This window comes from Bidens hawaiensis, unplaced genomic scaffold, assembly GCF_021521415.1.
Source record: "Bidens hawaiensis isolate Kalapana, Puna unplaced genomic scaffold, B.hawaiensis_p1.1 tig00001179_1, whole genome shotgun sequence".
Classification (NCBI taxonomy): domain Eukaryota; kingdom Viridiplantae; phylum Streptophyta; class Magnoliopsida; order Asterales; family Asteraceae; genus Bidens; species Bidens hawaiensis.
This window is the reverse complement of record NW_027491068.1, coordinates 1,527,975-1,550,262: the sequence shown is the minus strand read 5'-3', so window position 1 is coordinate 1,550,262 and position 22,288 is coordinate 1,527,975. Positions and strand designations below refer to the sequence as shown.

At 36.6% G+C, this 22,288-nt stretch overlaps 2 protein-coding genes across 2 annotated transcripts; one reads left to right on the top strand and one right to left on the bottom strand.

The window, feature by feature from the left end:
- Positions 1–13,236: 13,236 nt before the first annotated feature.
- LOC143562507 (cyclin-dependent kinase inhibitor 3-like) lies at positions 13,237–16,391 on the top strand. The gene is made up of 3 exons (XM_077050291.1): positions 13,237–13,645; positions 15,871–16,050; positions 16,131–16,391. The coding sequence occupies exons 1-3, from the start codon at positions 13,251–13,253 to the stop codon at positions 16,198–16,200; spliced, it is 645 nt and encodes a 214-aa protein (XP_076906406.1). The 5' UTR covers positions 13,237–13,250; the 3' UTR covers positions 16,201–16,391.
- A 2,429-nt stretch (positions 16,392–18,820) lies between these two features.
- LOC143562496 (cytochrome b5-like) lies at positions 18,821–21,304 on the bottom strand. The gene is made up of 3 exons (XM_077050281.1): positions 21,117–21,304; positions 19,506–19,572; positions 18,821–19,220 (listed from the first exon to the last, which is right to left on the bottom strand). The coding sequence occupies exons 1-3, from the start codon at positions 21,192–21,194 to the stop codon at positions 18,970–18,972; spliced, it is 396 nt and encodes a 131-aa protein (XP_076906396.1). The 5' UTR covers positions 21,195–21,304; the 3' UTR covers positions 18,821–18,969.
- Positions 21,305–22,288: the final 984 nt, after the last annotated feature.

Sequence of the window (22,288 nt, the reverse complement as noted above, 5' to 3'; positions counted from 1 at the left end):
TCACCTAACCGTTTGTATGTTAATATTACAAGTTGATACAAGTAGGACGACTTAAATTAGAACCATGTGAAGAGGGTCACCCAAGCATGGGGTCTAATAGGTGTTGATGGGATAAACATGCCGACACGAAATATGATTTCGAACCGGTCCCATAAACTCTAGAAGTTGCAAAAGGGTTTGCAATTGTTATGAATAACTACCTTGATAAACCGACAATGGGAAAAAGGTCACCTAACCGGAGTCGGGTTTATCGTTGGATTCTAGATTTTAGTTATTAATTATATTTGGTATATATAAAAGGGTATTAATAATTAAAAAGGGTAAAACACTAAAATGAACTTAATTAAAATTCTGCAGATGGCCGCACACGTCGACGACAACATAATCCCTAACGTCCAAAATGTATCTCTCCGATCTATTCTCGCTAAAGACCGTCTTAACCACAATAACTTTTCGGATTGGTTCCGAAATTTAAGGATTGTTCTAAAACAAAAAAAATTATATCATGTTTTGGAAACACCTATCCCCAATGAACCGGAAGAGGGAAGTGAGGTCGAATATATGAATTGGGTCCAACACACGGAAGATTCCATTCAAGTGTCATGCCTCATGTTGGCGACTATGGTTCCCGAAATCCAAAAGGATTTCGAAAACCATAATGCGTACGACATGATTACTCAACTTAAGGAAATGTTCCTTAAGCAATCAAGAGTTGAAAGGTTCGAAACGGTTCGAGCCTTGCATGCATGTAGAATGGATGATAATCAACCAGTTTCAACTTATGTACTTAAGATGAAAAGTTACATTGATCGCCTCGCCAAGCTCAACTGTCCCATCTCAAAAGAGTTAGCAACGGATTTGATCCTAACTCTCTGTCGAAAAGGTTCGACACTTTCGTGTTAAATTATAACATGAACGGGTGGGACAAAAACATTGGAGAACTTCACTCAATGCTTAAAACAGCCGAGGCGAGCATGGGTAAAAGGGTTTTACCCGTGTTTGCGATCAATGAAGGTAGATCCAAGAATCGATCTCAACCCAATCCTAAGGCTAAGGTAGCAAAAAGAAAGGGTCCTCCTGTGCATCTTAAGGGTAAGGGCAAATCACCGGTTATGGCAAAGAAACAAAAGGTTGTGGAACCGAGGGGTCATAAGGATGATCCTTGTTTTGGTTGTGGGGAGACCGGACATTGGAAACGCAATTGCCCGGTCTACCTAAAAGAGCTAAGAGACAAGAGGAATGCGGGGCATGCCTCGGGTAATGTCTTTATGATTAATATTGAGCTAAATCTTATTTCTTCTAACACATGGGTATTGGATACCGGATGTGGAACTCATATTTGCAATTGGTTGCAGGGGTTCAAAAGGAATGAAGACTTAAAGAAGGGCGAAGTGAGTCTTTTCATGGGCAACGGTGCAAGGGTGCACGTGGTCGCTAGAGGAGACTTCACTTTATCGCTTCCAAGTGGTTTGGAAGTTGTTTTGAGAAATGTTTTGTATGCTCCTAGTTTGACTAGGAACATTATTTCTGTGCACCTTCTTAGACAATGTAACTTTGACTTTAAATTTGTAAAATCAGAAATGCATGTATCATCTAATGGTATCTTTTATTTTAAAGCTGTACCAAACAACGGTATTTATGAATTGGTTCATGACAATACCTCAAATAGCTCATTATATCAAACTTCCACTAAAAGACTCAAAAAGGATTTGAGTGATTCCTACATTTGGCATTGTCGTCTTGGACACATAAACAAGAATCGTGTAAATACTCTCCAAAAGAATGGTCTTTTGAAAACAAATGAGTTAGGTTCGTTTGATGAGTGTGAATCTTGTATTCAAGGCAAGATGACCAAAGAACCTTTTAAAGGTACAAATGAAAGGGCTAAGGACTTGTTAGGTATCATACATACGGATGTATGCGGACCTCTCAAGCCCACTAGTAGGAATAGTGAAAGGTACTTCATTACCTTTACCGACGATTTTAGTCGATATGGGTATGTGTATCTAATGAAACACAAACATGAAGCCTTTGAAATGTTCAAGGAATTTCAAAATGAAGTACAAAATCAGCTCGACCGAACAATCAAGGTACTCCGCTCCGATAGAGGAGGAGAATACCTAAGTGATGCTTTTCAATGTCATCTTAGAGATTGTGGAATTATTTCACAATTCACTCCTCCTGGAACTCCTCAACATAACGGAGTATCCGAGAGGAGGAATAGAACACTGTTGGACATGGTTCGATCAATGATGGCACGAAGCTCACTACCGCCATCATTTTGGGGATATGCGCTACTTACAGCGGCTCGTATTTTGAATATGGCCCCGACCAAAAAGGTGGATCGAATACCCTATGAAGTGTGGCATGGAAAGGTTCCATCCTTTTCATATTTAAGGGTATGGGGATGCATAGTTTATGTTAAACGTGACACCCCAAATAAGCTTGAGGCTCGATCCATCAGGTGTATCTTCATAGGATACCCAAAGGATGATATAGGATATATATTCTATGATCCTAGTGAACAAAAGGTGTTTGTTTCACGCAAAGGATACTTCTTAGAAACTAAGTTCCTTATGGAAGGACCTAGTGAAAAGAGAGTGGAACTTGAAGAGGTTCAAGAATCACTGGATGATACACAGTTGGTCGATACTAGTTTTCAACACGAGGATGTTGAAGGTGATCAAATGGTTGATCATACACACGTTGCTCGCAGATCTAGTAGGATTAGTCGACCTCCCAAGAAATATGGATTTCTTGTGGATGATTGCTACTTGGTCGATTCGGATGAACCGATCTCCTACAAAGATGCTATGTCACAACCTGATTGTGACAAGTGGCTTGAAGCCATGAGCGCCGAGATGCAATCCATGCAGGATAACCAAGTTTGGGAATTGGTTGATCGTCCACTTAACTCCAAAATGGTTGGATGTAAGTGGGTCTTCAAGAAGAAGACCGATATGCATGGAAATTTAGATACTTACAAAGCTCGACTTGTAGCAAAAGGTTTCACGCAAACTCAAGGGATTGATTATGATGAAACCTTCTCGCCGGTCGCGATGCTTAAGTCGATCAGGATATTATTTGCCATTGCAGCTCATTTTGATTATGAGATATGGCAAATGGATGTCAAGACCGCTTTTCTTAATGGATATCTTGAGGAAGATGTCCATATGGTTCAACCTGAAGGTTTTGTCGATCCATCTAATCCTGATAAAGTATGTAAGTTAAGGAAATCAATCTACGGGTTGAAACAAGCATCACGGATGTGGAATCATCGTTTTAATGAAGAAATCAAAGCGTTTGGTTTCGTCCAAAACGGTGATGAGGCGTGTGTGTATAAATGGGCTAGTGGGAGTATAATCATGTTCCTTATTTTGTATGTCGATGATATACTTTTATTTGGAAATGATATACCAAGTATGGAGAGCGTTAAAGCGTGGTTGAGTAGTCGTTTCTCAATTAAGGATCTTGGAGAAGCGACATATATCTTGGGAATAAAGGTCTATAGGGATAGACAAAGGAAATTGATCGGACTCAATCAAAGTGCGTACATTGATAAAATCCTGAAAAGGTTCAGGATGGAAAACTCTAAGAAAGGTTTGGTACCTATTCCTAGAGGAACCGTGTTAAGCTCATCCCAAAGTCCTAGCTCTAAGGAAGAGCAGGATAGGATGAAGCATGTTCCTTATGCTTCGGCAATAGGATCTATTATGTATGCAATGATGAGCACCAGACCGGACGTCTCGTATGCTTTAAGCATAACGAGTAGATACCAGCACAACCCAGGTGACAGTCATTGGATGGCTGTCAAGAATATATTAAAATACCTTAGAAGGACTAAGGATATGTTTTTAATATATGGGTCTGGTGAGGAGGAACTCGTCGTAAAGGGTTACGTGGATGCGAGTTTCCAAACTGACCGAGATGATTCTCGGTCACAGTCGGGATATGTCTTCATTTTGAATGGAGGCGCTGTCTCTTGGAAGAGTTCGAAGCAGGATGTTGTCGCGTTATCCACTACAGAATCTGAGTACATCGCCGCTTCAATGGCAGCCCAAGAGGCTGCATGGATGAAAAAGTTCATCATGGATCTAGGGATTATCTCTACCATTCAGGAGCCCCTAGAGATATTCTGTGACAATGAGGGTGCTATTGCACAGATCAAGGAGCCTCGTGCTCATCAGAAAACGAGGCACATTGAGCGCAGATTCAACTACATAAGGGATGAAGTTGAAAAAGGAAAGATATGTATTCATAAAGTTCATACCGATCAAAATATTGCGGACCCACTCACGAAGCTCCTCGATAGGCCAAAGCATGAGGGTCATGTTTGTGCATTAGGACTTCGATATTCTAGTGAGTGGATTTAATCTGTATTTAGTGTTTGTATAAGAACAAATGTAATGGGTATCTTATGATAATTAATTATGTTTTAATTTTTCAATGAGTTATGTTCTATATTTGCATGTTTAATCCATGAATGACTTATGTTGTTCTAAAAGTCCGTAGTCGATCATGCTTGTGGGAACAAGTATGAAGGTAAGACTATTATGAACCCGGATTGGTTGATATTCATGTGATGAATATAGGGCATAGGTTTGCCACCAAGGTTCATAGATATTTGTGGGATACAAATATTGGACATGATCCGCTCTCAAGGATCACTGCATGGAGTTAGTGCAACTGATCATAAGTAATCCTTGAGTAAAGGCGAGTATCATTGTGTCCTTTGACCTGAGATGCATATTGGATCTGGTTTCTCATCAAGTCTGATAACTTGAATCTCTTCTTTGTTATTTCGGTAACACGATGACGTGTAAGAAAGAGCTCAGATATCATATGAGATGTCAACGAGGATGTATGCAGTCAAGATGGGATTTGTTCCTCTTATGTGTTGAGAGTTTAGATGTCTAAGGCCTGTTAAGTTAAATCATTGAGAGAATGATCACTCTGTGTCTCTTCGATTTGACAGGACATCTAGTAACAAAGGGATGTAATGATAAGACTTACCTATATCATATCAAGTATGGACTTGAAGGGGATGATGTTATTGAATGGCACTTAGTCAAACATACTAGGGGTGGTGACCTGTTGTTAGGCGGTATTCACCATTAGCATTAACTTCTTATGAGTCACGTGCAAGTGGGAGATTGTTGGAATACCGTATGCCCGAGACACATAATTAGTTTAATGTGGCTAGTTGTGTTTGATCCAAGTCGGGTCATACCCAATAACGAGTTAGACACACACCAATTATGTATTTGTTAAGATAAGATCTATGAGACAAATACAGAACACGATACATTCAGAAAATCGGGTTTCTGAATACCTACTTGAAAGTGTTAAATAAATTAGTTGGTTAATTTATTTATTCAAATAATTATTATTGGAATGATTATTTAACTATGTGTTCTTTTATAAAAGATGGGGTGTTTATATATTTTATAAAGTATAAAATAAATTAAAAAAAATATATATATATATATATTTTGGGGCCGGTTTTGGGTGGGCCCCACACCCCAAAGTTTTGGTCAAAAATCTTGTCATGGATATGGTTGAGATGGAGTAAACTTTACTTGACCAAGGACCTAACACATGATGTGACAAAGACTTGTTTTATATATTTAGAACAAGTAACCAAACATACTTTCAAGTAATACATACCATCCTCTTTCTCTCTTGTTTTTTTTGGTTCGGCCGAGATCAAGAAGAAAAGATTTGGGTCTCGTTTTCTCGTGTTCAAGCTTCCTAACATAGCTCGGTGTGTGTTGGAGGCTCGGGGTATATTCTGTTTGAGGATTTTCTTTTGAAAGTCTAGCTTCAACATCATCATTTTCTTCAACATCAACTACACTCTTAAAGGGTTAAGAATGTAAGTGTTTATAGCTTTGATAGTTTAGTTTTCCCGTATCATTTGATCCTTGCTTCGGGTTTCTAATAAATAGATTATTGGTAATCTTTTAACATGAATAAATTAGGTTGTTCATGTACACATTTCCTATAAACTTGTAATATATACATATATAAACACATGGATACATATGTTTAGTTTGTTTATATCACGCTTCCGCCTTTATTGTGACTAGTTAAATGGTTAACTAAGTTTATAAATTCCATAGAAACCCAACATCAACTCCATCAATTCAAACTTAAGATCACTGAATCTATAACGCACACCTCAATACATTTAAACTAGGGTTTAAATGACGCTTAACACTTACTACATGTGTAGTCTTTCGGGAATTGCACCGAAACGCAAACGAGTTGATGCAAATGATTGGTGAATAAACGAAAAACGTCAAAACAGTAATTATGTGATAATTATGTGTTAGACTTATGTGTTGTGTGATAACATCGTTATAAACGTTAACTCAATGTACTAGAACTAGTTAGTTAAGCTAGAAAAGCAACAATTGAAAGTTGAGGGACTTGAGTGTAACATATTATTATTATTAATAATAATAAACCTAAACCCTAACTCATTCTTTCTCTCCTCCCTCTACCCCGATCGGAACCCCTCTCCCTTGGCTCCCTTGGCTGCCGCCATTCACACACACACATACAACCAAGTTTTCAAGCTTTTGATTGAATATTAAGGTGCTAGGAAGGTATAAACGACTATCCCTTGCATCCCTTATACTTAATTTCGATGTTTAATGGGTTAATTGAAAACCCTAGGGGCCGATTTATGTGTGTAATGTGTTCATATGATTGTTGTTGATTTGATAACTAGAATGGATATTGTTACATGTTAATTGCTTGTGTCTTTGATTTGAGTTCAAACAAAAACCCTAATCATGTATGTAATGTGTAATTGATGTGCATGGATAGTGATTATGGAGTCTAGAGTGTTATATGAATGAATGATGGTCCATAGATAGTTAATATGTTAAGTTTGGATGCAAACAGTTTCTGGACAGATTGTGTTATTGATGTTTAATTGACTGTAACGGGGTGTAAATGTAAAAATTGGTTGAGATTATTGATACTACCGTAAACTAGGTTGAGTCTAGTTTCTAAAGAATATAAATTTGCAATTTTTGGACGTGTAAAAGTTAACTTTTATGATTTTACAAAAACGTTGTGCAAAGCTGAGTTGTTAGACCTGCTGTTAGGTTGTTTTGTAAATATTATATCTCATGAACTACGAGACCAATTGGGTTGGTTCCACTTCTGGAAGTTGAATTATTGAGTTAGGAACCTAACCCAAGTGGTCTTGCATTTATTGGATTTTTTCGTTTAACGGGAATTTCAAATAACATTCTGTTGCGCATGAATTTGACTGTTATGAGTTTGCTGTAATGATTTGATTATTGTGAGAAACCTATGTGGAATAAAAATATAATAAAATATGTTCTGGAAACCTAAGACATATATGCTTTTGTGATGATTTTTGGTAAATTAATTGTGATGCTATGATCAGTGGGATAGACTAGTTTTTCAAGTAGAATTCTGTCGTTAAGAAACTAGTTGCTGAGCTTTGTGAAAGTTGCATGAAACAACGTGATTGCTAATTGATTGTCATGATTTGACCAAATTGCCCTCATGGGGAATAATTGCTAGTTAATTGTTATGTGTTGACCCAAATTGTCCTTACGGGGAGTGATTGCTAGTAATGTACATTATGAATACACGACACGTAAATAATTGCTCACACATGTAACATATCACAAATACACTTGTTAAAGTCACACATGATTCACAAACGAAACACGAAACATGTTGTGTGCATAGGAATTATGTGCCGGGTCTAGAGACTCGATAATATTCCGACAGTTAGAAAAATCTCTTTGTTGTTTTAGAACGCTAGAGAGAGTTTTTCTGTGACGCGCATCTTGGTGAATTATTTTGGGAATACTTCGCAAACAGTGAGTTTCACTTTCCCCTTTTAAACTTTTTTAAACGCTTTTCACTTGGGGGAGATAACATACTCCGAAAACACATTTAAGATTTTGTTAATATAGATTATATATCACTTGTAAAGACTAAGTGGCAAACGCAATAACTAAAGTCCTTCATTCACATCGAACCGTTTAATATTGGATAATAGCGAGTCATTGTTGAGTAGTACTACTAGGTTTGACAAACCCCACCCAACGCTAAACTCGACTGGAGGTCGAGTGGGTGTGATCTTGGCTAAACACATACCATGGTCGGGATAGACCTGGTGGCAAAGCAAATGATAAACAGTCAGCTTCGGTGTCGAACACTTAGTGATACTTGTTTTATAGGCTAGCTACCTATAGATATATAATTGACATAACATTATCTGGTAACGCAAAATGCTGTAACGCAAAACGCTGTAACGCAAAATGCTTAACGCAAAACGCTGAACGCAAATGCTAAACGCTTTATTTTATATAAACTTGTGAACTCACCAACCTTGTGTTGACACTTTTAGTATGTTATTCTCAGGTAGCCGAGGCGGGCGCGCGATTTAGGATCATGCATTGCTTGAAACACTTTTAATTATGCAAACTTATTTTAAACTGTTATCATTGGGTTTTAAGTCGTCCTGCGTGACGCAACATTGGTTTCTATGGTTTTTACGCTTCCGCATTTAATTACTCGTAAACGTTTTCATGGTTTTGAAACTTTTTTTTATGGTTTGATTATAACTAATGAATCCGATCCTGTTAGTTCACACCCTCTGACGGTAAAACTCCGTTAGTGGATTTAAGGGTGTGACACAATGTCACCAATGGTTCTTTGAATATCGAGAATAAAAGATTGTTGATTATTGAAGAGCATATTGTGTCCGGTCAACTTTTTCTGTGTGACTTGATCTCTCTCCAAGATTTGCTTCATCATCTTCTCTAGACGTCCCATGCTCCCATTAGGATCCAGCACATTATTTTGAACATTAGTACCATTGTTGTTGTTATTATTATTATTATTATTATTGTACTGATCTTGTCCTTGATTGTAAGAATTTTGATAGCCGGGTGGTGCGCCTGACGGACGCCAGTTGGAGTTATTCTTATTCGGATTCTTATAGGTGTTCCAATTCTGATTGTTGTTGAAGTTGTTGTTGGGAAACCTATTCTGAGCACCAACATAATCGACTTGTTGATTATCACCGGGCACTCCAAAGTGCCATGTCCACCTCTACAGAACTGACACTTGTCCACCTTCGTCTTAAGTTCCTTCACCTCTCGGGTTAATGATTCCAAAGCAGCGGCCACAGTAGTATCCAGATTAACCTGGTGTACACCTCGAGAAGATGAGGATGTACTGCTAACGGGAGTGAAATTCCCGCGTCGTGGCCCTTTGGCGAGGTCCGATTGAGCGAAGCTTTCAAACATCTCGTTGCATTCGGTGACATTTTTCCTTGCCATTAAGTTACCTCCAACAGTAGTGTCAAAACGAACTTGGGTTTCGTATGTCAGCCCGTTGTAAAACTTTTCCACGAGAACCCATGGTGTAAGACCATTCTGTGAACAATGGGAAAGCAAACTCTGAAAACGCTCCCAAGTATGGCAATATTGTTCATCTGGCTCCATGTGAAACGAGTGAATCTGATCACGAAGAATAGCCGCTTTAGCCGGTGGAAAGTATCTCTTGATGAATGCAGAACGCAGTGCTTCCCAAGTGGTGAACGTGCCAGGCGGCTGAGTGTCGAGCCAAAGAGCTGCTTTACCTGCAAGTGAAAAAGGAAAAAGATGTAAGAAAATAGCATCTTCAGTAGCACCTTGCAAATTAAAAGTTTTCAAAACGCGGTAAAGTCGGTTAATGTGAGTTGGTGCATCCTCGTCATCGTTCCCATGAAACTGATTAGTTTGATCGATGTTGTTCATGACGTATGACGGAATTTGCCACGAGTTAGGGTTGTCGATCGCGGGAACGACGATGCATGACTGGTTTCCGGTTAAGCCATCGAAGGCTTGAGCAGCAATTGTCCTATCGTCAGCCATTTGAACGTCTGGTTGAATTCTCAGACTTTCTGGTGGTGACCTGTGTGGTGACGATTTTTGTGAAGAAGTAGCTTCTGACGTTGGTTTCTCTGCTGACAAGCTGGTCTCGGTCTTGAACGGAGAAAAATCCAGATTTACCAGCGGTGGTCCTTGCAAACGAAGATGTGGCATAAACCTGAAATCACGACAGACCAAGTAAGTAGACTAAAAAAATAAATTTAAAGCTAAAAACGAGAATAAACTAAAATTAACTTAGACTCCTACGACTCAAACGAAAATAAAACAAATAGCACGTATGTAGCAATTAAGTCCAAATAAAGCAAATAACGCAATCGCTAAGAGTCCCCGGCAACGGCGCCAAAAACTTGATGTGCTAAAAGTAGTCAAATAATTATTAACTAAAAATAAGCTAATCTAGACACTAAGTAATAATTCTAGACTCTTAAACTTAACTTAAACTACTAATCGGCAAGTATACCGGTCGACTCTAGTACAGCTAAGTAAGTCCGGATATCGAACCCACGAGACTCTATAAATTACGTATAGTAGCTAATTAGACTCAACTACAAGACATGACTATTTAATAATAATGTTTGAAGGGTGGGGGGTTTAAACTAATTATTAATTAACTAAACCTAACCCTAATTAAATAAAATATAATAAACTATTAAAAGACTTAGATTAACTCAGATGATGAAAATAACTACCTAGGCTAGAATACCCAATGTCACGACAATCAATCAAATGGAAAACTTAAGTTATGGAACTGGCATCGTAAAATAGACTCTTGACAGAAAACCCGAGCAGAACCCTTGACCTTCAAGAAGACACCTATGGATTTCTAACAAGTTTTAAGACTCACCAGTTTTATGAATTAAACTTCCTTACGGTTATTTAATAATTTATGTCTAAGTATCTTTATGACGAAATCCTACCTTACAGCGCGGAAATCAAAGATAGTTAAGAAGACTCAATTGACTTAATAGACTAAGCTGACAATCAAACCTAGACGGGCTCCTTACGAAGAACTAAATCTAGCAATCCTGACCAACAAAGATCTATCAATAACCTATCACCTTACAGCTTTCTAGGCTAGCAGCTCACATTTATCTATTTAATTGATTTTATTGTTTCTATGATTTTAATGCATATCAATCATAAACTAGTCAAGAACACACATTAAATGACCTAACAAAACCCTATCCTATGAAACAATCACCGAGGGTAATGTGAAACAATAAATCCAAGTAAATAAAACCAAGCAATAATACGCATCAATTAATTCAAACTCAACACTTTACTTAAAACATAAAATCCATAATGAACAGAATCCCAATCAAAATCAAACCGAACAAAGGTTCATCACGACCTAGGTAGTTTATGAAGTTTAGCCTAGCATCTTTAAGTCTAAATCAAACAAAACGAATAATAATGAAAACATGGTGAAAATATAAGAAACGGGGAATCGAAGATGATAAAACCCGTAAACTCGAACGTGAACGTGTAGCTCTTCACCGGTGTTCTCTCGCATTCAAAATCACCAACCAACTCGAAAATATGCTCCAAGAACTCTTAATTTCGGTCAAGGGTTTCCAGGTTATGTCAGGTTTAAGTTAAATGTGTTTAAATACCCAAAACAAGGCCCGACATTAAGCAAAAACGAAATAAAAAAACCCATCAGCAGCCCCTAGGCGCCGCGCGACCAGGTATAAGAGATCCCTCCGCGCGGCGCGGCGTGCTTTTCCATGTGGCCGGTCAGACCGGCCCGGTCTGACTGGTTTTCTGTTCCGACTCCTTCCTGACGCGTTCTGGATCTCCGTTTCAGCTCGTTTTAGCTCGTTTTTCGCCCTTTTTAATCACGATTAAATCCCGGAACCTACGACACACAAAAAATGTTAGTAGTATACAAATCTTGGCTAAAAACAAACAAAAACAACTAAAATACTAATTAAAATATACACAGGAAACATAAATATTTAGCATTATATCACTGGTGTTTGGATATGGTGGTGGGTTATGGAAATTTTGGGAAGATGATGGTTAGAAAGAAATTTTTTTTATTTATTTAAAGCCCAAGATTTTAATTTAATTACACAAATAACCCCTGAGAGGGTAAAAATACTAAATTGCCCTCACATGAGATGCACATGACTGGATTTAACGAGAAAAACTACCCCTTGTTAATGTAAAGAACGAACCGTGCAACATTTTTTGAACATAAAGGATGTTTTATGTCATTAAGTTTGCCAAATGACGTCCATTGAAAAACCGTGCAAACATAAAGGACGTCTTTTGCCATTTTGTCTTTTGTCTATCTTTTATTAGGCAGTGACATTTACTATTTACCTAATGATTCTAGCCCAAGTTGTGGTAATGTACCAAATACTTCATTTAAAAAACCGGAGGTATTGGGTCACTGGATTTCTTATCTATGGTGTAGAGGTGCACAACATACCTGGTTTTGAAACTGACCCGACACCGCTTCCTACTTGTACCCGATTCGTGGGTACGACTTGGTATTAGATTTCTCTCTGGAATAGGAACGGACTTGGAACCTGAACCAAATCAAAATCCGACCCGACACTACCCGAAACCCGGGAAAAAAAATACCCGGTCAAATACATGACTATACCTCAAACCGGTTCCTAACTGACCGGATTTTAACTTGTGTTGATCATACCTGGTGAAAATACCTTGTTTGTACACATGTATATGGTGAGGGTCCTATTTTGAAGGTGAAACAAATATGATCTAGTTAGGCTAAGGGTAATGGGGCTTGGCTTAGCCTCAAGTGATCCAATCAAAATCCGACACGTAGGCGATGACATGGCTCTAGATCAAGCCCCATAAGGTGTAGTGGGGCTTGATTGATCAACCCCCAAGTTTTTGATCCACCTCATGCTCGAAAGACTTGTTCAAGCCCCGTGGTTCGGACCACTTGGGTCGTCCACGTCCGGTTCACTTGTGTGGTGTAGTGGTGTGCACGAGCCACCTAGACAACCACCTGGATCACCCCCCTCAATTAAGCCCCATTACCCTTGCCCTTAGTTAGCCAGTATGCCAATTATCCAAATTACAGTTAAAATAATAGACAAGGGCGTTTTGGGAATGCGAAAAATGAGGGAAGCGAATACAATACAAATAAAACCAAATTTGCCATTCTTCCTTCTTATTACACACCCCAACCCTAATTTCAACACAACTTAATCTTTCCCCCCTTTTTCTCACACTCTCTCTAAACTCACCATCTTCATTCCCAATTCACTCACTCTCTCTGCAATCCTACACCTTACATGAACCCTAATTCTTCATAACCAAATTAACACCACCACCATGGGTAAATACATGAGGAAAACAAAGCTAACCGGCGACGTGGTGGCCGTAATGGACGTCTCACAGCCAACTCTCGGCATCCGCACACGCGCCACAACCTTAGCCTTACAGAAGCTTCAATCCACACCGCCGCCGGACCACCACCGTGAGCTGTCGTACCTCCAGCTTCGAAGCCGGAAGCTGGAGAAGCCTCCCTTGCCGCAATTAACTTGCCGGAAGCACCAAAACCCTAACCCTAGACCCGGGGCTTTGAAATTGCCAGTTCGGCCATCTGGGTCCGGTTCAGCTGGACCCGGTTTGAGTAATAAAGATGTTGGATTTGAAATTAAACCGGAAGGTGATTTTGGTACTGAAGAAGCTTCATTTGGGGAAAATAACTATGATTTGGATGGCAGGTATTATTTTCTTTTTTTTTATTATTTTGATTTTAGTTATTAATTTAACTTTCTTCTTATTATTATTGTTTTGTTTTGTATAAACGCTCTGTTTCTTCCTTAATCGGGCTTTTTAGTTACGTTTTTTTAACCTAGTTTGCATAAAAGGTTCAGTGTTTTTATTCTTATTTTTATTTCGTGATTATTTTTACATTCTTTGTGTATAAAAGCTTTGGTTTTTTTTTTCTTTTTAATCTAATTTGCATAAAAAGTTCTGTTTTTTATTATTATTTTTTATGCATGATTTATTTTACATTTTTTTGTGAATAAAAGCTTTGTTTTTTCTTTAATTGTGTATTTTTATAGGCAAAAAGGGGGTTAATTTTAATTTTAATTTTAGTTTTAATTTTTCTTTGATTTTAATCTTGTATGCATGAAAAATTTTGTGGTGTTAATTATTTTGTTATTATTTGATGAAATGAAGGAATATGCGTATTTTGATGTTATATTCTTTTGTTTTTCTTTATAAAATTGTTAAAGTGCATTTTCTTGTTTTTTATGTGTGTGAATATCTTTTAACATTGGTTGATTATGCTCTTTTGAGGGTGACTTTCTTGTTCTCATTTGTAAAAAAGTGTGTCCATTTCTTTTTCATTGCATCATCCTGTGGGGTCTTATCTTAACTGAAGTTGTTACCTTTCAAAAATGGTCACACTTTGTTGTAACAAACTAATAAAATGCAAAAAAATAAAAAATAAAAAAAACCATGTTTCTTTGTAAGAACAATGAACACAGTTGGACAAATAACAAGCAAGTTTGTTAGATTTGTTTTTACATGTTGATACAAATTGGATAAATAATTGCAGAATTTAGTTTTTTTAATACTTTTCATGAGAAATGTTTATTATAGTTAGAAAGTTGGTTGCTTCATGCTGCATCTCATAAGTTTTATATTATTTTACATGCTTGTTCATTATGACATTTTGTGCCAAATATTTCTTCCATTGTCTCATGGAGATATATTTTTGTTCTTTAAGTGGTCTAAAACTTGTACATATTTTGTTGACATGATACATAGAGTATGATACCTTTCAAGATAAATCAATAGTGATTTGATTTTGAAGTCACAAAACGACATTGACCATAAACGCGTCCAGTTGTTCTGGTCGGGCATTTCACTTATTTTTCCCTTTTACCAGCATTTTGAGACATGGGTGATGATATGTTGCTATTGTTGAAACAACATTGTTAATGTTGGCCACATGGTATCATTTATTATCATTTGGCATCTTTTCCATATCAAGACAACTTTTAATAGGTAGATTGTTTCTAGTTTGAATATGATTATGAACTTTGTTTGTGCAAAAATTAAATCCAAAACCAAACATGTTTCCATCACATGCTGGCCATTGCAATTTTCTAGTTTACATTTCAATCTACACAATAGCATGCATGACAGAGGATGAAATGGGGTCCATTAAAGTTGTTTTTTACCTTATGTCAGTGAACAATTCACAAACAATTGAGCAGAAAACATTTAAAAAGTTTCACTTCCACTATAATTAGTTTATAAAGTATATTTTTTTTGTGTATGATATTGTTTGTTTTTATCTTGTTAACTGTATATACATCCCATGGATGCATCTTTTTAGTGGACCCTAGTATTTTAGATACCTTGTGTTTTGTGGGACTATATCATGCTCACTTTACAAGTTTTCTTTGTACCTATTGAAAGATTCTTGTTTTAAAATGATATGATGCTTCATAGGCTTGCAAACGAACTGAACATTCAATGAACTGTTTGGGAATCGTTCGGCGATGTTCATATTTAATAAACGAACACGTGCCTCGCTCATTTATTTTTGTTAGATTACGTTTGTTTAAGTTCGTTCGTTTACATTCGTTAATATATATGCTATGCTTAAGTTTTGTTGGCCTGGTACAATATAGACTGCTTTTCACATTTTGTTTTAGTTGGTTTTAACTTATTTATGTACGCTCGTCTATATTCAGTTACGTTTGCTTGTTTACGTTCGTAGACCGCGTTTATACTATTAACAAATGAACACGAAAGAGAAACCTTGTTTCTTTAATAGTTCATGCTCGATTGTTTGTTCAGTTAAAGTTAAACGAACAGACATGAACATGTTCAGTTCGCATTCGTTCAGTTCGTTTACAAGTCTAATGTTTCATTTCTTGGTTGCCTTGATGTTCTTTCCTTTGCTAATTATACTTTATCATAAAAGGAGCACCAGGGAAAGCACACCTTGCAGCTTTACAAGGGAGTCAAATGACAGTATCACCCCTGGTTCTAGTACGCACACAATCGTACCAAATTCAATTCAGAGGATTATGCCTTCTACAGAAGAGATCGAGGAGTTCTTTGCCTGTCACGCACAGGAACAACAAAGGCTTTTCTCCGAGAAGTAATCATGATCTTTGTTTTATCAATGCTGACTTTTGTTGACCAAAGTTCGGTTACTCATCTGTGACACTCTGAATGCAGGTACAACTTTGATATTGTGAATGAAAAGCCGATTCAAGGGCGTTATGAATGGGTGAGAGTGCAACCCTAGATGTAACAATGCAGGATAGTATCAACGTCATAAAGATAACAGGAAAGTTGTGTAATCTAATCATCTGTCAAAAGATAACAGAGTACACAAACATAATTAGGGTAGAATGGGAAGGAAGAAAAATGTAGTTTTTATCTTTCTCTAGATTTGCAAGCCATAAATAATTGCTAGGTTCATGTTTATTTAGGTCTAATTGTTGAAAAGTATGCATGTTTTATTATCAGTTTCTGATGTTATTTAGATTATTTTAGGGAGAAGTCTGTACTTTTTAAATAGTTGATCATTGAGACTTGAAACAGTGAAATAAGTCAGTGAAGGTCAGAAATAATGCACATGTGATTATGTTGTCAGTCCTTGAAAGTGAGAAAGTTTTTACCCAGATTCCTCTCTACTTTTATGCAGCATTGATTGTATCCAATGGAAAAACATTGGCTTAAAGTTGAAACACTATGGTCAGATCACTAGATCTGGTAACAGTAGCCTCTTACAAATACATCAATATTAAGACTAAACGAGCCCACACGATTTATTTTTAAATTTCTAGATCGGTTCATGAGTAATATTGAGCTTCGCTTGTTGGTACGTTTACTACTATCATTATTAGCACAGTTTGTTTTGTTGCTTTGATTTTCACAGAACATGGACAGTGGTTAAGTGTACAGTTAATTGTTCTTAGGTTTAAGCGTTATAGTAGACTAGAATTGAGGTTACTATTGTTATCTTTATGTAATCTGAGATCTCCTATCTTGAATTGAGCTTGTTTAACATCTGAACATTTTTGTATAATGAAGTTGATTCAACAAGTTTGCACTTGTAAATCGCTACATACTGCATGTGCACTCTGTTTCACGTGTGCTCACCCAAATAATGAATTATTTAGTTCCGTATTTGATTTTATTAGTAGTGCGTCATGCTTCCATATTCGAAACTGTTAATAAACAACCATTTGGTTCAATAAACACGAAACTATATTATTTATTGGCAGTGTCTTATGCTTCCATATTTGGAATTGAAGTCATTTGAAAATAAAACTAAAACAATTTATTATTTTAGGTGAATCTGAATTAAATTTGGATTCGATCTGAATACGAGTTCAATTAGGAATTGAATATGTACAGGATAAGCTGAATCTAATTCGAATACGAATGCAGATAAAAAAGTACAAATATTTGAATAATTTGATTCGATTAACTTGAAAATTTGTTGAAAATTGGATATTCAACTAATTCGATTCAATTAGTTGGTGGGCAAGTGCTACAGCCAACAAGTCTCCAACATAAACATGATTGTATGCTCAGATTTTTGTAAAAACAACATATATGTTATGTTAATCCAAGTGGTGTGTAATCTCACAAATAGAGATGGTACTTTCAATTTTTAAATTAAAATTTACCCTGTTCACAACAATAATAATCAAACCAGATAAAAAAAAATCTTTTTACAGTATTAATAACATTTCAAATTAGTTTTTTAAGAAAATACGTTATTATCTTATTGCATTGTACATGGGGTTGTTCATAAGCCATCACACTAACCCGAATCAAATCGGTTGGTTAGGTCCAAGGTCACTTTTGACAGTTAACAGTCGATGGAGGTTTGAGGCTTAAAATCAACCATTTAATCATACATGTTCTTTCGGAACATACAGGTTTGAGGCTTAAAATCAACCATTTAATCATACATGTTCTTTCGGAACATACGTGTACGAATACTTATTGTAAACTATCTTTATCATCTTAAAAACAAAGGATTTTAATTTAGTTCTTTTTTTTTTTTAATAAAAAAAGAACACTTCAATTTTTAACCTTCCCATAGCCTATATCATAGTAGTGACCACCACATTTACTTAAATTTAATGTTTTCCAAGTTAAAAACATAGACTTGGTCCGATCAAACCGACCCGACTTGTGAACCAACATCAACTATCAATCTTTACTCTTTTATAATGTCCATAGTGCCCATGATTAATGTAAACTGATAATCATCATATCATCATCGTACTCAGTATATCCCACCAATAGCAAAGCTATGGTAGGGTCTGAGGAGGGTAAGATGTAGGCAACCTTACCTCTACCCCATAGGGATAGAGAGGCTGCTTCCGGTGAGACCCCCGGCTCGATAGTAGTTTTGCATCAAGCCTTGGACATAAGGCACATAGCACTCAATCATCGGGACACCGGCTGATCGGTGCATGTACCCTTATCTTTCAGCTATCAACGCCACTACATGATGCCTGATTAACCGTCCGTCACTTTTAACGTTATTTTCACGATATTAGTAAAATAACGTCAAAATTAGTGCAATTTCACTTTTGCTCACCCGAGGGTTCACACATATATACATCATATGTGCGCACCGTAAACTGATAAGTTCTTTAGATAATAAAACCGACTCATACACCACCTTAACAACTGTGATCTTAGAGCTTTCTCGTCTCCAAAAGGCGCCTTTAAGACAAAGAACGTTAACATCTAAACTTGGGTTGACTCAGTTACATTAAAGATCAAATGATTTTGAGAAACCCATTTTGTTCAGTTACCAAACCCGTCTAATAGTTTGAGAATATTCATATAGATCTAGAAAAACATTTAAAAAAGAAACAAAACAAGCATCTTAAGACAGTCACCATAACCAAACCATCATCCCATCCCTCAGATAAATCATCACACAGTTTCAAGATTCTTGTATAGAAGTTAGAACACAAATACCACTCACAATCTTAAACAATAGACTTCAAAGAAATAGCTTTGAACCAACCAGATCACAATCTTACAAAGATTTTGTATAGAACCGGATCCCGACAGCAACACCCAAAATCACCAACGGAACCAAGAATTGCAGGATCTTGATGATAAACTCGGAAGTTTTGTCTTGGTTGTAATGAGCCTGGTTTGGAGGCTTGTACTCCACCTTTGAAGGAATTGTTGCAGTGTCTATATCCCCAACATAAAACTCATCCATCATGGATTTAGCAGTTGTGCTGTGGCCCACATCTTCAAAATCATCGGTTGCATCCTTTCCTGTAAATGTTGATAATAAGCTCACATTCTTTTAATCAAAAAGATCCATCATTGATTTAGCAGTCAAGTTCTTATACACTTTAATTCGATTATCATTATAATATTTTAAAAAGTAGCTAACTTTAGTTCTATAAAGCTAACAATCATCATGTACCCGAATTACCCTTGTTCTTTAACTACAATCACAGCAATATTCTCATCATTGCTAATTGTCAATTAACCTTTATACAACTTTAAAGAATTGAAATATAATCACATAAACACACAAAAAAAAGAGTGGTGTACCTGTAGCAGACAACAAAACGTCATCGCCACCAGGATGATCCTCCAAGAACTTGGTCACATCGTAGACCTGCACCAACACAATATCATAATTAACATAAACCAACCAAAAAAAGGAACAAAACGAAAAATATATAAATAAAATGTAACACTATAGGTCTAAGTGATAAACATTATATAATAAGTTTCTCTCATAGGTCAGATTTGTTACTTAAGAGTCCAGTTCAAGTAAGATTGTCACAGGTAGCATAAGATCCATTTATATTGTTTTTAGGTAGTGTTTGGAACTTTGGATGGGCGTCTAAAGTGATTATTGATTTAAAGTTACAGAACTAGTTTTGAGTATTTGGATAGGAATAAGCAGTGTTGTAGAAATCGTTAGTCGCTAGTCGGGCGATGATATGAGGACTAGCGATTAATCGGGGTTAACTGGATCGGACTTTAATGTATAATTTTCAGTTTGTATATACACACACATTTTTATATGTAATTTTCAGTTATATATACACATATACATTGTGGCCGGAAATTAGTTGGAATCTCACTGGAAACCGTTGATTTTAGCCGAAATCTCGTCGGAAACCGCCGAGTTTGACCATAACCTCACCAGAAAACGCCAACTAAGTCCGATTAATCGCGATTTTGGCTGGATTTGACCATTGATCGATTAATTGGCCGACTAGCCTAAAATTAATCAGTGGGGAGGGGACTAACGATTAATCGGCGCCTAGTCGGGATTTTTGCAACACCGGGAATAAGTACTATTCTGGATACTAATTCTGATTCCTAAATAATAATAATAACTTGTAATGAAAAAGCAAACTAAGTTTATAATACAATAATTATTTATTATTTGCAAAGACTTGATTAATTATTTGTTTATTTAATTAGCCCTTAAACCTCATTGAGATGTGATTCATATCAAATATTTAATTCAAATACACTTACTTTGACTAAAAAGTCAAACAAAATAAAATCCCTTTTATCAAATCCACAAATCTCTTAAAACAATCAGCAACAATTAAGCTTAAATCCACACAAATCAGTCACTCACAATGCATAATAACTCAACAATAAAATAACCTAATTATTAACAACAACTAAATCTACCTACCACGAGAAAACATCATCATCATCATCATCGTACTCAGTATATCCCACCAATAGCAATGCTATGGTAGGGTCTGAGGAGGGTAAGATGTAGACAGCCTTACCTCTATCCCATAGGGATAGAGAGGCTGCTTCCGGTGAGACCCCGGCTCGATAGTAGTTTTGCATCAAGCCTTGGACATAAGGCACATAGCACTCAATCATCGGGACACTGTCTTTCGGCTATCAACGCCACCACATGATGTCTGAATAACCTTCCCCCACTTTTAACGTTATTTTCACAAGATTAGTAAAATAACGTCAAAATTAGTGCAATTTTACTTTTGCCCACCCGAGAGTTCACACATATATACATTATATGCGTGCACCGCCAGCAGGTCATACCACGAGAAAACAATGATCAAATTTCAAATAAAGTCAAGTCAAATTCACAATAATTAAAACGAGATCGATAATAATCACAAGCTACGGAAGAATCAGAATCTGGATCAAGTATTCAATTACCTTGCCGTCTATGATGAGCCAGCAGTCTTTGGGGGTGTTGTGGTCAGCAACCTCCTTCAAGGTGAATACTTTACCCATTAGCAAGCGATGAAGCAAGAGGTTGGAGTAGATCTGTGGTATGAGAGAAAAAGGATTGAAGAGGATTAGGTGTGGAAGTTGAAGGCAAACCAGTGGGGTTTATACGTGGGGGTTGGTAGGAAAGTGGATTTCCTTTTATCCTTTTTAAGTAACTTACTTTATTATATTTATTAATTTTGTAGAGTGTGGTATGCACACTACATTAGTCGTTTAAGAAAAAAGTATACAAACTAGGGTTAGAGTTTTTTTCCTATATACCCGTACCTGTTTAGTATCTGTACGTGTTTATTGGGTACGGGTATAGGTACGCAAATTTACTGATTATAGGTCGTGTACTTTCGGGTACAGGTACGAGTATTACGGATACTGGTACCCGTTTAGAATATGTATGGGTTTTATTATGTTTCCAACACTTATGACTTAACTTTTAAACAGTATTTTTAAAACATAATATATATTAGTTGAATAAGTTCATTCTTAATTTATATGTGTATATTCACGTATTGTGTATTCGTATATTTTATTTCATGTATGTGTAACCGTGTATATAATTAAATAACATGTATTAACTTTCTCTCTTATTTTTATATAGAAATTGAGGAAGCAATAAACTAAAAAAGGAAAAGGAAATGAATTTTATAATATAGCTGATTTGTTTCATTTTTAGTTTTGGTATTATGTTTTGGTTGCGGTATTACGATTCTGGTATTATAGATAATTGATTGTTGGTATCGTACCGTTACCGATACCTGGTTTAGTGAAGATTTTTTTTTAAAAGAACAAAGAGGTACCAAAGCGAGTACCGTACCCAAAGTACCCGTACATATACCCGTACTCGTACCATATATTTCGGGTACGGGTATGGGTACCAAGATTTACTGATTTTAGGTACGGGTACTTTCAGGTAAAGGTACGGGTACGGTCCCGATCTCATCCCTAATACAAACTACATACATGATCTTGTTTGTATGGGTGCGGATCTATGGATTGGTTTTTGAGTTTATATCGTACTAGGTTAAACCCGTGTGATACACGGGACCGTGTATAATAAATTACGTAATGAAGAAAAAATTATATTAGATATATACGTATTA

Bases quoted from the DNA above. Each gene is read 5' to 3' on its own strand.
- LOC143562507 (XM_077050291.1), top strand. From the start codon at position 13,251: ATGGGTAAATACATGAGGAAAACAAAGCTAACCGGCGACGTGGTGGCC. The intron at 13,646-15,870 runs GTATTATTTTCT...TTATCATAAAAG, and splicing joins AACTATGATTTGGATGGCAG to GAGCACCAGGGAAAGCACAC. The intron at 16,051-16,130 runs GTAATCATGATC...CTCTGAATGCAG, and splicing joins CAAAGGCTTTTCTCCGAGAA to GTACAACTTTGATATTGTGA.
- LOC143562496 (XM_077050281.1), bottom strand. From the start codon at position 21,194: ATGGGTAAAGTATTCACCTTGAAGGAGGTTGCTGACCACAACACCCCC. The intron at 19,573-21,116 runs GTAATTGAATAC...GTGTTGGTGCAG, and splicing joins GGCTCATCATAGACGGCAAG to GTCTACGATGTGACCAAGTT. The intron at 19,221-19,505 runs GTACACCACTCT...CAACATTTACAG, and splicing joins CGTTTTGTTGTCTGCTACAG to GAAAGGATGCAACCGATGAT.